Genomic DNA, 16563 nt, shown 5'->3' with positions numbered 1-16563 from the left:
TTTCAATTTTCCACACCTTTCTAATAACTAATAAAAAAAAACCATTATTTGCCTACTGAATAACCAAATAATAATTCATCTCACAGCAAAAATATACTAAAAATGAGAAAAGTATATACTTGTACGTGTGCTTCTACAGAGAAAGAGCGAAAACAGTCACAAACACTGCATTGAATATTTCCTCACATCCAATGCAAAGCTCCAAAGCAAAGTCATTTTGGAAGTAACTAGAAATTTAAATCCTTCCAATTGTTGCGATGATTATGATACAGCACAGAGTTTGTTATAGAGGAAACAGTATCTGAAATGACTTTGTATATGGTTTCGACTGATTCCGGAGCGAGATATGGCTTACAGGTGCTACTTTCAACTATGTGGAATGCAATAGTTAGAAGACTGCGAGCGTTTCTATCTTCAACTCCCTGCAACCTTTCAGGAAGAATGCTAAACCCTGATGGTAGGATCATCACCTTGTCAGGGTTGACTCCATGTATTAGAGCTGCCACAGCTGACTCATCCAGAGGAGCATACACAACGTAAGAACCTGTTGAGTCTGTGTAACTCTCTTGCAGATAACAGATTACAAGCTTGCCCTGTGAATTCTAAGAACATTGCAAACAAAGGGTTGTTCAGGTTTTAAGTTGAGTTTGAAGAAATTGATGAAAATTGAAACTTAATAATCAATGATGTTCGCTTACATTGGCTCTCATCAGGGAAACACGATTTCCTGGATTTTCACCCTTCAGCATTGACGCAAATTCTCGAATAGTATGTCTACGTGAAAGTGAATCCCACTGCAATTATTCATCAAATGAAAAAAAAAAAAATACAACAAGATGTTAACTTTTTCTTATGATAATTTATAATATCTAAAATGCTTGAAAGAAATTTATGGAGCAAACCTTGGGTCTGGAATTCCCATGGCGGAGGAAGTTGAACAGTCGATTCGGGGAGACATCAAGCCAGAGAGAAGTAGTGAAAACAACGGATGTACCTGGAGGCTTTCCAGCTTCTCCCATGTTATTCTTCACCATGATTCTCACGTATGGGGAATGAGCCATTTGGGTCCATGGATTGTCTGCGCTAGAACTCGTGTTTCCACAAAATGTTTTCATCATTCTATCAGCCAGTTGCAACAAACTAGTTCTCCCCATTTGGGGTATACAAACTGTTCATATCAAAACAAACCAGAAAGGTTAATAGCAGTTAAACACACTATATACCAATGTCAGTTAAAATGGAAGGATCTAAGTAATTAAACCACATTCATGATATGAGAATGTATATACCTCCTTCGTCAGCAATCAATGCTGTTGTAAATACACATTGTAACCATTCACCATATCGAATTAAGGCATTGATCCAACGAGTTGCGCCAAAAGCTAGAGTGGAGGTGAACAGAGACTGGAAATATTGGTCCACATGACTATCTTCTACTTCAACATGCTCCACCCATATGACCTGAAAATGGAAAACAAAGTAAAACCAGTATTACGACTTCCCAAAATGAACACAAAAGAAAAAAATGGTTAACTTGATGATACAATTCTTTGAATCCTATAAAAAATCAACCTTTGAGTGTCCATTGGGCATTCCAGTAATTAAACATCCAGATGGTTTTTTCCGAAAATTGTTGGCTGGAGAAGGAACAAATTTGTCCAATGACACATCTACAATCCCCCATGTGTTATTAGATAACTGCTTGCTGTACCTTCCGAAATAACACTCCCTGGTCAATAAAACAGGGGAGGGCAAATGAAGTTCTGCGCTCATCTGTGCAAAAGGAAACAGTATACATCAAAATGAGAACAACATTAACATTGGTTTTGAGATACTAATGATGTAATATATAACAACGACAAAGAATTATTGCTATATTTTCTTCAAAGCATTGTCTCTACAGTCTTTAACAGAAACTGTAAGCAGGGGTGAAAGTGAAGAGAGATCTTCAACATATTACTAACAGTTTTTTCAAGCCAATTGCCAGATAACCTTACAAGAAGGGGTAACATTCTGAACTTACCACCTGCATTCTGTTATCGTAGCTTCCATCCACTCCTAACAAAGTTCCTACTGTTGCAGCTTTTGAGACAATAGTGTAAAACGCTTCAGACCATTGATTCTGGTTACCATCCAACAAAAAGAGCCCAAATACATCAGTGAATGAGAAATGAGAGAGAAATCGTGAAATGGCTTCATAAAGAACAGTTTTTTTGGCACAAAAAATATCATGCATGTGTCATAAATCTATCGAAAATATATACTCGTCTAGAGAACCAGGAGGTTTAGGGACACAAGATTTGAAATTGTTTAAATAAACTGTTGTAAAGATGAATTATTCTAAATTACTGTTTGTTGGTATTTTAGTTTTGATGTGTGGTCACACTCAAACATATAGGAAGACACAAAATCAGGTAAATGTATTATTTGGGATAATATACAAGAAAATAGAAACATAAGAGACCAATAGATAGTTACATAATAGAGAAAGACAATGTTCCAAGTTCTGATTCTGTTTTGTATTTGATCAAGTTATATTTTTGATAACTTTCTCTTGTAAGGAAAATTTTGGATGAAAGACATCTCTATCTTTTCTATCAAATGTTAATTAATTACTTTTATGTTATTTTTCAAATTTGATTTTTAATCAATATAATCCAATTTTAACTTAATGAAAAATATTATTTTTTACTATTTAAAAAATAATTTCTTATATCATCATTATAATAGAGTGCAAGTGTCCATCAATGGAGAAAAGGTAAAAGTAAACTCTGAACTGTATTCATGAAAAAGGAAAAGGATGAAAAAAATAACTGACCACTTCCATGAGTAATTCAACAATGCAGATTGGCGCCATCTTGATATAAGCCATAGCTCTCGATCCTTCCGACTGTGGAGTTGCAGTGGGAGTTACAGTGGTTGTTAATGGAAGCTCAGTTTGATACGGGTCAAAGCTAGGTAAATTTTGAGACTCTCCAACCTCCATCAACTTAACAATCTCGCTTAGCGTGGTATCAACCTCAGCAAACTGCTTCGAATATTCACCATCATTCAAAATCTCACACCCATTGTTTCCCTGTTGTCGCTGCCACAAAGGTTGTCCTGCAGATCCCATCTTTGACAACTCATCCATGCCACAAAATGCATGCTCAATGATTTCACTTCTCATAGTATATATCGAAAATTCTAAGAGAATGTCACTGGCTCGGTCCATTCCCAAGGCTTCTTTGGAACTAGAACCCAATGAAATAGCATTAACATCTGCAAACTGTGCACAATCAAATGTCGATGATCCACACCCATTGTTGTTTTCCAAGGTATCATTCTGAGAACATGAATAAAACATTAGCTTAGGTTAGGTTGTTGAAACAATTTACAAATCACACTCAATGTATGAAGTTCAGATACATAATCTATAACTATAAAACTTTATCATAAAGATCATAAAGTGATTGCTACCAACTCTGTAAGTTGTTAATTGATATAGTATTTTGAAGTTGTGAAAGGAATAGTTGATGGGATAGAAAAAATGGTAGAGATAGTAAAACGTGGAATTTGTAGTTAGAAGGAGTACGTAGTTTTAGTGGTGAGTGGTGCGTTAGATGTTATTTTAGTTCTTGTCATACATCAAATGATGGGTATTTATAAATCTATAGACTATTTTAGAAAGTGTTAGCCACAACTTGTGTGAAATGTATGTAGATTTTTGCCTATGTAGAATGTTTTTAGTATTTTCTTGCTATCTTAAACTTTTCTACCTTATTCTAGAACTCTCAGTTATATTTTATTACTTTTATCTTAGAATTTTTTAGATTCGACGTTATATGATCAAAACAATAGGTAATGGACGTACGAATCATATTGATCCTGTTAAACACCTAAATAAGTTGATTGATTTTAGGGATTTTTGTTAGATTCAACTTCTTATATACGTTTACTGAAACAATCTCGATTTTAAAAATTTCATAAATTTCATGACAATGTTACATCTGCAAACTGATACAGATCATAAAAATTTCAAAACTAGTTTACCTCATAAATCCCTTCGAGATCCTTGAGTACTATTTGATAATCAGTCATCTCTTTCTTATCCATAGTGATAACCTATAAACGGTGTCATATTATAAAAACAGAACAACAACAACAACTATGTTCATAGTAAAACCCTGCTTCATAAAAAATAGAAAAGAGATGACAAAGAGATGAGGATGAAATTATGATACTTACATTTGAGATGTGACGAAGATAGAAGACGAAAGGAATGTGATCTTTGAATATTGGGATGAGACTCAAAACTACAAATTCTTAACTACATTTGAAATATCATATCTCCTGATATTGGAAACATGATTCTCCAAAAGATCAGTGACAAATGTTAACAGAAAATATTTGATACATTGTGGATATTGTTGAGTGGTTACAAAACTAATTCTCTTATTAAAAACATATGTCTAATATACATTTATTAAACTTTGATATAATTTGTAATTATTAAAATAATAATTGAAAAATATTAATAAGTTATAAAATAATTTTTATGATTTTTTATTATATAAATTATTTTTTTATTATGAATTAAAAAAATTAATTACTAACAAGGAAAAATTAAAACACAGTTTTAATTTAATTTTGAATAATTATTTAAATAAAATTAGAAAATATTGTTTTTACAAGTAATTATTTAATTTTAAATAATTAGTTAATAAATGGGTAAAATTAAGAAAAATGTTAATTTAAATGTAAAAAAAAAAAATATTAAAAGGGTAAGATTTGAAAAAGTTGTTAACACAATTCTAGTATAAATATAAAGATATGTTAATGCAGTAACAAGGTTATCATCAACGCATGTGTATTTTTTTTATTATGAATAATTAATTAAATTTAAAAAAAATAAACATAAAAAGTAATCATTTAAGAATGAAATGGTATAAGATAACTATTTTATTTTAACAAACAGTTACATTTAAACTAACAAGTGTAAATTAATTATTTAAGTTTAAAAATTATTATTTTAACAGTAGAAATAGACAAAAAGTAGTTATATTTAAATCAAAGGACGGGTAGAGTTAATAAGATAATGATTCTAGTTTAAAAGACCATAATTTAAAGAGTAATTTTGAAGAACAAAAATATATACACTAAAAAGAATCATTCGGAATAGATAATTAATAAATCAATAAGTTATAATACAATCTCTTCACAATTACCTTCTATAATGAACAATTTTTTATAATTATAGAATAAAATAATTATACAACAAAGACAATGATTTTGTAACCTTCCTATTATATCTCTTCCCATCTCTAGTCTTATTTAGACTAATTAAATAAAGAGGATAAGATTGTAAAACTCATCCATCACTTACTAACAAATTTTTATAATTTTGACGCATTAATTATAATCATATCACACCAAACGTAAGTATAGAAACAAAACATTAACATTGAATGAAAAGAATACAAATGTACTTCTATCTAAAAACAATTCTAATTGTATGAGAGTTTGTTTTAATACATCTAACCTGACAAAATGGTTTTAACTTTTCATTACCATAGAGAGCACAAAAAGAAAATAAACAAGGGAAGAAGGTGGATAATCAAAGAGTAAAGTGGAGGTCTTCAAGAAAATTCTACTGTGCAAGAAGAAATAAGTCAAAAGCTTCATGTTAGCAAAAATTATGTTTGATCATACATGTTTCACGTTGGGCTCATTGGGCTCATGCACTTAGCTGCAAGAAATTATAGTTCTCTGTTCTACAAATGCTCGTTCAACCAATGCTCAGTGCGAGCATTCCATGTTGGTCACGTGCACTCAGACACAAGTCATATGCAACACTTGGTACATAGCACCACTAGTAATTGACACCCAAATTGAGATGAGTGATGCATGCACAACCTTTGTCACAAGGTTTCCTCTCTACTTTTATTATGCTGGGCTTTCTTCAAGTGTCGATTAGCTCATATAATTTGACCTTCAATCTATACTTCTACAAATTTTATTCTTGTATAGTTTTTTCTTTTATCAGCAAAAACACATGTATAAATAGAAGGCAATTGGGTTATGCTTACTCAAACAAACAGAATACTATGCAAGTTCACTCTAAAGTTTCGTAAATTCCAATTAACCCATTGCTTGTACACCTCACTGAATTGATTTTGCAATAGAAAAATTCATAAAAATGTGCACCCTAAACCCCATAAAAATCAATAATCTCATAAAGGGACACATATGACAAGTTCAATATGCACTCCTTTTCCCCTTTTCCTCTTACAAAAACCTACTCAATCAAAAATTTCTCAACAATAAAAATCACACTAGATGGTGACGAAACATTACCTGTATCGAGTGCGGCAGAGATGGGAAGAAAAGCACGAGTGCAGAACGAGTCTTGGGCGCTAAGTGCAGAAAGAGGGCGGAACGAGTGCGGAAGAGCACAGAACGAGTGTGGAACGAAATGCACGAGTGAGGGTGCTGAGTGCGGCAATACGAACGATGTTCAGTGAGTCTTGGACACTAGGAAGATCGGGCTGATGAAGAAAGGAGGGCGCGCCAATTTTGCTTTTAATTAAAGCAGCAGCACACTAGACAATGTCTTCTTAACTGCATGCTCTCTATTAGTATCCCAATACCTAGCACTTATATCTAGGGGTGGCAATTAGGGCTGGCCTGTAGGTCCGCACAAAATAAGCGGGACGGGCCAAGAAGTTGAACCCGCAAGCCCGTCACAGCCCAGTCCGCATAAGTCCCAAGCCCACAAGCCCGCATAAAAAAAAAAAAAACTTGCACTTGTATAAATTAGTTATTTTTTATGGACTCTTGCATTAATGTTCCAAGTTTTTGTATAACTGAAAAAGACAAGTATTATGTATTTTTTAATGTGCTAAAATTTAAAGAATACATTGTGTATGTCATATTATGAATATGAAAATGTTGAATTATCAATTTATCATCCAACTCCCCAAAGTCTTAACTTAATTTTGTGAATTTCTTAAAGTTTTCCAATTTTTAAACATTGAAAGTTTTATCAAAAGAATTAAAAATAATTAAGAAAAAAAAAACAAAAAAAGTGGGCCAGCCTGCAGGCCCGCGGACCAAGTGATGTGTGGGGCGGGCCAGTGATTGCAGCTCGCATAAATTGTGCTAGCGGGGCGGGCCAACCCGCGATGTGCGGGTCGGGCCTAAACGGGTTGATCCACCCACATTGTCATCCCTATTTATATCTACAAGCCCTCTCTTTTTTATTTACTAAATTTTTTAAAGAAAAAAATTTAAATATAGTTGTCTATGTGCACTCAATAGCTCATATAATTTGACTTTCAATCTATACTTTTATGAATTTTATTCTTGTATCGTTTTTTTTTTATTAGCAACAAAACATATATTAATAGGAGACAATTGAGTTACCTCAATCTATATATAACAATAAAATAAAATACTACGATCTTCTTTCACTATTACTCACATACAGTAGTATCCCACCATCATCACAAACCGAGTATAGTAACAAAGATTATAAAGATATATACACCCAAGCAAGAAGTAGATCCTTTATGACTATGATTTGAATACAAAGCTTAAACATCCTCCTTCAATAACATTATTTATCTTGCAAAAGATGAAACGAGGAAGGTACGCAAAGACAATGCAAAGAGCTAATTCCACAAGACTTTTGATGTAAACTAAACCAAGGCTACAAACAACAATGAGTGGAGTCTAAAAACATGAAAGCCAGAATGTACAAATAATACCACCTCTAACTAGTGACAGCTTACAGGAAGCACAAAAGCTATATCATGGTGAGCCAAAAAGTGATAAGCCACCCAAAATTGAAACTTTCAGATTGAGAGGAGGCATATAATTGGACTCAAACACCAGTCAGAATAAGAGAAGGTTGCTGATGGATACTTATTGGTAACCCAAGCACATGCTTTAGTTTGAGCCAACATAAAAACTTCCTCCATGTTGATTATTGCACTTTTAAAGATTACACCATTTATATGTGACCAAATACCCTAAATAATAGTCATCCACATATAACCCCACACTTTACTACATTTGGTATAAAAACCTTAGTATTTGAATTAACTAAAATCAAGTTGAGCAATGTGACATGCAAATGATTTTCCTACCCAAGAGTCACACATCTTCTACACGTGTGAAGTCACATCATAACTAAAGAACATATGGTTGATGGTTTCCTCATTGGTGTCACACAAGACACACATTCTATTACCCACCTCTATTCCCCTCATTTCCAAGTTATCTTGTGTGGCTACTTTAGTTATGATAACTCGTCATTCAAAAAATTGAGCAGAAGGAAGTATTTTCATCTTCCAAAAACCACTATAGCTAAAACATTCTTGAACAAAGTTATTGTTTTTTAGCTTTGTATAAGCTGAATTCAAAGTATAAACTTTTGCTTTATCATCCCTCCATTGCCACTCATTCTTCCTTTCTCTACTTAAAGATATACCCTTTGTATACCTCTGTCTTATTCATCATTCATCAGGACATTTACCATTATTTTTTTCTGGCAAAATTACTCAAAGTGACCCAAATTTGTAAATTACGTCTCAAAGTGATCCAGATTTGTAATTTTGCCTTTTTTTTTTACTCAAACCAACTTTTCCTCCAAGGTAAACACCATTGCCACTCATCACCCTTTCCAAAATCCATATTCTCCTAAAGTTTCTTCCTTAAAAATTGCATTTGTATACAACCTCGAGAATCTTTCCTATAACGACATATAGCCAAACCAGACATCATCCCAGAATTTTATTTTATTTCTCTTGTTCCATCTTAAGTTCTTATTAAACCAATTATCTTTTTGCACTTCACCATAAAGTTTATTGATATCGCTTAACCTTCATGTTCATTTAAAGACAAAAAAAATAATAAAAATTAGTGATATAATTATATGATAGTAAGAAATATCTAACTACTTATAAAAAGATAAAAATTAAAAAAATTAAAAATTAAAAAAAAAAATCTTATTTTTTTAATATAAAATAACTAATACACAATTCAAAAACATGTATGAATTTTATTAATATCATAATTGAAAAAAACTAAATTTACATTATTTTTTTATAAAAAAAAATGTCTTTATTATTTTTTAAATTATTCTAAAGGACGTTTTTTTTTTAAGTTTACGTAGCAATTTCAAATCTTATAAACATATATATAGAAAGGGTCTTATTAAAATTTCAACCTCTTATTATATCAAAATCAATCTAAACTACGAAATCTTAATTATAAAAATATGATAAATTATAGTGCTTATATATATTTTCGAAATTCATACAACTTTGATGTGATAAAATACTCTTAAAATCTCATTTTAATTCACTTGTTATATACTATATGGCAAAAACAACAGATGAGCACACGAATGTATTTTTTTATGTCTGGAATGACATATTAGATTACAGTGAAAAGAAAATATAGTATTTGACCTAAATTTAATACTTTTCTACATAATTCATATTAGTTTGGTCCCCACTAGTTAGTAGTGGCCTCAACTCAATTAATGTTCATGTTTGACATAGAGATTAGTCTAATTAATTTTTTTTTCTTATACAAATTTTCAACTAAACGATATATAAAGGATATTATTATGCCACGTATTGATGATTAATAATAGCATCTCCCAAACCATTGCTCCCAAGCATAGCAGAACTATTGTGTTATTAACACAAAAAAAGTATGTCGATAATAGTAAAAATTTGGTTGTAATTGGAGTTTATCGACAAACAAATTTTTTTTTTATAAAATATTTATCGATAAATTATATTGATAGGTAGTAATTATTTTTTATTTCAAATTCGTAATTAATATCCGTTGATAAATATTTATTGTAATTATCAACAAATTTTGTGTATTAGTAAAACTTATCCATAAATTATACGCCTCTCCTCCTCCTAATCTCTTCCTTTTTCTCCTATTTCTCTTCTTCTTTTTTCTCTTCTTTTTCTCACCTATTTTTTCTTAATATACAGAAAATTTTTCATCTAACAAAAAAATTTCGCTCATTTTTCTTACGAATTTATTGATTGAAATATCCACCGTAACACAAATTTCTGATGGAATTCACCTATGAAATTGACTGTATAATACATTATTATTGGTAATACGTATTATAATTTTTCGACAAATCTTATCCACGAATTTAACTAATGGATTTGATATTCCTAGAACTTTCAAAATATATATATCATTTTTCAATTATTTACGTAACCAACATTTAAAAAATATGTGAATTTAGTTTTAATAGTTATTTTATTACTTTTAAATTAATAGTATTGATATGATAATCATAGGTTAATTAATACGATTACTTTTAAACAGTGAGTATTAAAATCATCGAAAATTTAAATATATGAATTTCAATATGGACCAATTTTAACGATGTCAAAATATTTATTTAATGTTATCATTAATATTATGATAGTGATGATTCATACGGAATAAATATTCTAGTATATACATGCTTGGTCACAACACACACGTATATATATATTTGAAAACAAAATTGCTACGTGCCGAATGCATTTGTTTGCTAGATAGTTCTTTGAAGGTGAAGTGGATTTTATTAAGTCAAATATTGGTGAGGTTTAGAATAAGTCACGTATGGGGGTGGTGGAAGACAAATCTAAATTTCCTGTGAGACGAAAAGTTCAACGACACAGAAACATCGTGGTATAGGGTCATGTGTGTTTTGTCCTCTAAAAACAGTCACCCAGGTTGAACTTTTGCAAATTTTGCATGTGTTGTGTGGTCCATTTACATCTTTTTGGGTCAAATCGTTTTCTCCTTTTCTTTTCCAAGCGGTATTAACATTATAGTTAAGTTTGATTAGTTCAAGATTGTTTTCCATTCTATCAAAGGTTTTTCATGGCACCATTTTGTCAGAGAACTACTACTTCTGCAGTTGTATGCTACTTCTGTTCAAATCCACAGCTGATATGTGTAATTTTGATTTACTTTGGTTCACATTTTCAACTGAATCTGGTTTTAGTTTCCAAATTTTTATTTTTATTTCTCTAATTAATAAAATAATACAGTTTCAATCTTTTAATATTATATACATATGTATATATCTGTGATTTTATATCTTCAACTACTCGAGTATATACTTTTATCAATTATTTACTAAACCAGTTTATAAATATGTATATAATATTTTTATCAAATATTAACTATTTACTTCAGCATATACTTCTGTATATATATTTGAAATAGTTGAAGATAGAAAATCACAAATATATAAACATATGTATATAATATTTTTATATAATTTTCATTTTATTTTATGGTTAAAATGTTTATATATAATGGTTGTTTTCAATATTTTATTTTAATTACATTTTTTAGTTTCAATTATTATAGTTTTTTCATGTTTTATAAATATATTCCACTATTAATCTTACATTACCTCTTTAAAATATTTTAATCAAGTTTGAACTTAAGTAAAATAATATATACGTAAGTAGATGTCAATTATATTTTCGTAATATAAATATCCCATTGATTAAAATAAAAAGTTATAAAAATAATATTATTTTAAAAATAATAATTAATAATAGTAGAAAAAATTAAATAATATAGTTTTCATTCTATCCGTATACCCCGTCAACTTAGTGAATCTGATAACTAAAAGGTAGCAACCAAACGGACATTGTCACACTATTATGAGTACCAAACTTAGTTAAAAAATCCTTTTTATCCAATTTTTTTAATTGGATAGTGATAATCACATAAACCTTTTTTTTTTAATTTTAAAACCTGTTTAAAAACTAGAGATGAAAAAAAAATGCATTATCTTTTTAATTTACGATTTTTGAAGTAGGTTTTGTGGGGCGTGACAATAGTAAACTCGTAAGAATTAAAATTAATATCCTTTGATAGGATCTTTTGGTGACGTAGTTTAACAGGTGAAGAAGATAAAACAATTATGAAGCAACATCATCAGCAAACAAAGAAAAAAAAAAGTGCTTAAACAAATGGGCAACAACAAATGCCAAAGTCACCATCTATCTTTATTCTTTTCAAAACCATCGTGTGTTTGTTTATGATTTAAGTCAACAAAATTAAACTCTCAATACATCATTCCACCCAATGATGATGCCTTACTTGTTTATCTTTTTCAACGATCACTAACTTTAAATTATGAAACCAAGAAACTTAAATAAAGTCACCATTAAAAAAATGCAAACCCTCTTAATTCTCTTTACCTCCCGAATTATCGTGAGATTTTCAAGATTCTATGGCAATAAGAGATGAACAATGCCCTGGTTTTTCTTTTACAGTAATGGTGAAACTGTAGTTTTTGTTAATATGTTAAAATACAAAGATGAGGTAAAAATAGGACTGAACATATTTGTTATATTAAACAAAATTATTTATAATAATAATTGAATTTTATTATAAAATAGTTTAGTTTTAAAAAACTAAACTCTTAACTAAATTAACCATTAAACTATAGTAAATAGATTGTTATTATGAAAGAAAAGATTGAGAAAGCAAAAGTAATAATAAATAAGATTTGGTTTTCTGTTTTAAGCTTTGCTTTTTTGTATTAAAATATTTTTTTTCTCTGTTTTAATTTTTTCTATTCATGATTAATTTATTAAAAAAATTATAAATTTATGTAAGATCTTATTTTTATTTTAAATGAATTTTATTATATAATGTTATTTTTATGTTATAATTTTACAAAAGTTGTTTTTAACAGTTAAGTTGTGTTATAGTTAACATTTTTATAATTTTTTTATTTATATTATAAAGTTTTCCGTAACTTCAAATATAATTAAATTATTAAAACTAATAAAATAAATATAAATATCGGTACTAACATATTTTTTATTTTAAAATCTTATGTAATATTACTTTTTAGTTTTACGATATTTATTATGTTAGCGTTAAAAATGGTTTATTTTAAAAAAATTTCAAAATTAATATTTCTTTAACATTTGTATTCATTAATATTTGTGTGAAAAATATTCTAAAAATTTTATGAAGTTCTAAAATATATTACGTGAAGCATTGAACTAATAAATTTTTATATTTTTTTAAATATTTTTAAAATAAACCGTCTTTAAAAAATTTGACGCCACATAATAAATATTTTAAAACTAAAAAATAATATTACATAAGATTTTAAAATAAAAAATATGTTAATACAAATATGTATATTTATTATACTAATTTCAATATTTAAGTTACAAAAAACTTTAATATAAATAAAAAATTATAAAAATATTAGCGGTCACAAAATTTAATTTTTAAAAACAACTTTTGTAAAATCATGACATAAAAATAACATTACATAGTAAAATTCATTCAAAATAAAATAAGATTTTAAATAAATTTATAATTTTTTTAATAAATTAATTATAAATATTTTATATTTTTTTTGGAAAAAGAGTAAAGAAAAAAAAATTAAGAAAAAATAAAAAAATATATTTCAATATGAAAGAGAAGAACAGAACCTAAAATACAAAACACACAAGTCCAATTCTTATCCTAATACCAATATTTTAGTTGTGGTACTATACTCTTTCAATCTTTTCTTTCACATTAATAACCTATTTACTACAGTTCAATAGTTAACTTAACATAAGTTTAGTTTCTTAAAACTGAACTATTTTATGAACTATTTTATAATACAGTTCAATTACTATTATAAATAGTTTAGTATATTTTAGTTTAATATAGTACAATTAACTATAGTTCAGTATAATATAGTAAATTATGCCCAGTCCTAAGTAGAAATATCAAATTTGGTCAAACAATCTTATATATATATATATATATATATATATATATATATATATATATATATATATATATATATATATATATATTGATGAGACTTTCATGAGAGATACTAGAAATGTTGGGTAAATGAAAATAATATGTTTTGGGGATACATTGTCTAGGATAAGGATAAGTTAGGGAATGAGTATTGGTAACTATAAAATGGACTCTAAATTCATGATATTCTTTATCCAGTCAAAAACACTTTAATATTATATTTAACTCTTCTTATTTTTATTTCTTATATTCTTGTAATAGAATACTGTGAAATTTGAGTTAAATTAAGTGTGAATGTACTTAGCATCAAAGGACATGAAAAAGTGGTCTATATATTGTACAAATTTCATATAATGTTATTTTATTTTTTTTGTTATCTTTAGATAAGATTGTGACTTTTTTCTAGTTTTAAGATTTTCATGTTCTTATGTTTAACTTATTTTTGTGTTAATAAGGTGATTCTAGGATTTCTCCCTTAACAAGAAGTCACAATACTGTTTTGAGCAAACACAATAAAAAACACTAAGGTTTTATTCATTTATTGTTACAATTTTCTTTACTTAATGTGAAATTTAGGTTCACGATTATACTTTCAATAACTTTTATAAATTAACCGAGAAGCAAAGCAAGTTATAAATATTATAGTTGAATTTCCAAATCAATTAATGTCTGATTTGTAAAAGTAAAATTAATTTAAAGCTTTTTAAATATTTTTGATGAATATGGATTAAAATGAGATGAATTGACTGAAGATGGAGTAATTTCTTACATTTTCTATTTCTTATCTTCTTTTTAAGATTTTCCTCTTCTTTTAAAATTTGGCAATTATTCTTATACATTTTTCCCAATAAACTTATGTTAAAAACGTATACATAATTGAAGATGAAATTATTTACATAAATATACGATAAATTTGTTTAAGTTCATAAATTTATTTTAGGAGTGATTTTCTAAAATGAATAAAAAAACAAACTTAAATATTGAAATTAATTAAAGTACAAGAATCTACATTTTTATATCAAATAATATTCTAAATAAATAGGAAGATTCTAAATTCTTTTTCAATTGTATTTCTAGTTAGCTTTAATCACCAGATCATTTTTTTTATATTTTTTTTAGTGATGTGATGATCTAATAGTGATTGAAGTGGTGAATTAAAAGTGAATAAAAAAAAGTGGGTTAAAGTATCATTGTCCTGTATACAAATAGTCTACACATTTATACTAACACGTGGAAGTTAGGAAATTCATTCTTGTAAATATTATATATTTAAAAAAGAAAATGATGAGTACACATATTATTTAAAATATTTGTTAACACCTATTTATTAATTTATTTTTCACCCATTATGGATTTTATCTACAAAGATTAGATATGCACATTTTCATCATCCCATCATCCCATTTTAATTTTAATTTTTTTACGGGTAACGGGTACCCGCAGATACAGATAGTATGATACTCATACCCGACCCGTTTATAAGCAGATATTAAAATATCCGCTATCCGCTACCCGCGGGTAATAAATATCTGCGAATATTAACTATCCATCACGAATTTTATCCGCGGATATCTGCGGGTACGGATATTTTTGTCATCCCTACATGCAGTGTGATTTTTTTTTTTTTTTAGACTAGTTATGTTATTTCTATATGTGTTTTGTGTGGTATATGAAGTAGAGTTATTCTTTTGATTTTTTTTTTCTATTCTTGTCGTTGGATGAAATTGAAATAAAAATGATAACATGTAGGTCTTTAGTTCCGAGTCTTAATATTCAATTAATATTTTTAATTAATAAATTAACTATCATTACATTTTTTCCACAATAAATAAATAATTACAACTTCGTCACCATATGCCATGCTGCGTTCTTCCACAGTCTACATCTTGTTTTTTATTTGTTAATTTATTTTCCATTTTTATTTATTTTATTGTAAACATTCTTATTCCGAGAGAGACCGGTGATTAATAGATATATAAATTAACTCAAACTTTCGCAGCAAACTATATAGATATATTTATAATTGGATACGTTTGAATTGAATTATATATCAATCAATTATTCTGGCTAATATTTATTATATATTCAACTAAAACTATTCCATTGATACTGCATCATGATTTATGTGAGAAAGACATCTTATCTAACCATCTTCATATATAATCAACATTCTTTCATATTCCTTCTATAAATCACTAAAATAATAATATTTTATAATTAATTAAAAAGTAGAGTTTAAATTTAATTTAACCTCACAAAATTGATTTTTAAGATTAATGATATATCTAGAACGTGAGACTAAACATTAATAAATAATCTTACAGTGATAAGGTCCAATAACAATAATTTAGTTAAAATAAACTTTAATCCGTAATTTTGATATATGTTAAAATATTGACTTTAAATCTAATTTAACTTTACAAAATTGATTTATAAGATGAAGTTTATATCCACTTCCACTTATATACCGTAAATTGACGTCGATACGGGTCTCCTTACCAATTCAATGAATTTGTGACATTTTTCATCTAAAGAACTTTGATGAAACCATAAATATAAAACCAGCAAAAGGAAAACCATATTGAAGAGAAATTGATTACGATATAACCAAATTATTAGAAAGATGAGATTAGTTTGTGGCGAGAGTTTGAGATTAGGGAATGAATGAATAAAGCCGAAAGAACATTTGCAAGGTTGTGTAGGTAGGGCGAAACAATGACTAATTCAAAGCAATAGTGGAAAGTTAAC

The 16563-nt window shown here is 28.1% G+C and overlaps 1 protein-coding gene across 1 annotated transcript; it reads right to left on the bottom strand.

Moving 5' to 3' along the window:
• Window positions 1-44: 44 nt before the first annotated feature.
• Window positions 45-6513, bottom strand: LOC114184657 (homeobox-leucine zipper protein PROTODERMAL FACTOR 2-like). The gene is made up of 9 exons (XM_028071973.2): window positions 6337-6513; window positions 4033-4104; window positions 2819-3325; window positions 2024-2122; window positions 1573-1773; window positions 1290-1461; window positions 903-1168; window positions 699-794; window positions 45-602 (listed from the first exon to the last, which is right to left on the bottom strand). Exons 2-9 carry the CDS (start codon window positions 4093-4095, stop codon window positions 228-230), a joined length of 1779 nt encoding a protein of 592 aa, XP_027927774.1. The 5' UTR covers window positions 4096-4104; window positions 6337-6513; the 3' UTR covers window positions 45-227.
• Window positions 6514-16563: the final 10050 nt, after the last annotated feature.

Source organism: Vigna unguiculata, chromosome 5 (genome assembly GCF_037176805.1).
Source record: "Vigna unguiculata cultivar grain cowpea cultivar isolate G323 ecotype 2 chromosome 5, ASM3717680v1, whole genome shotgun sequence".
Classification (NCBI taxonomy): domain Eukaryota; kingdom Viridiplantae; phylum Streptophyta; class Magnoliopsida; order Fabales; family Fabaceae; genus Vigna; species Vigna unguiculata.
This window is presented reverse-complemented; position numbering and strand designations above follow the sequence as displayed.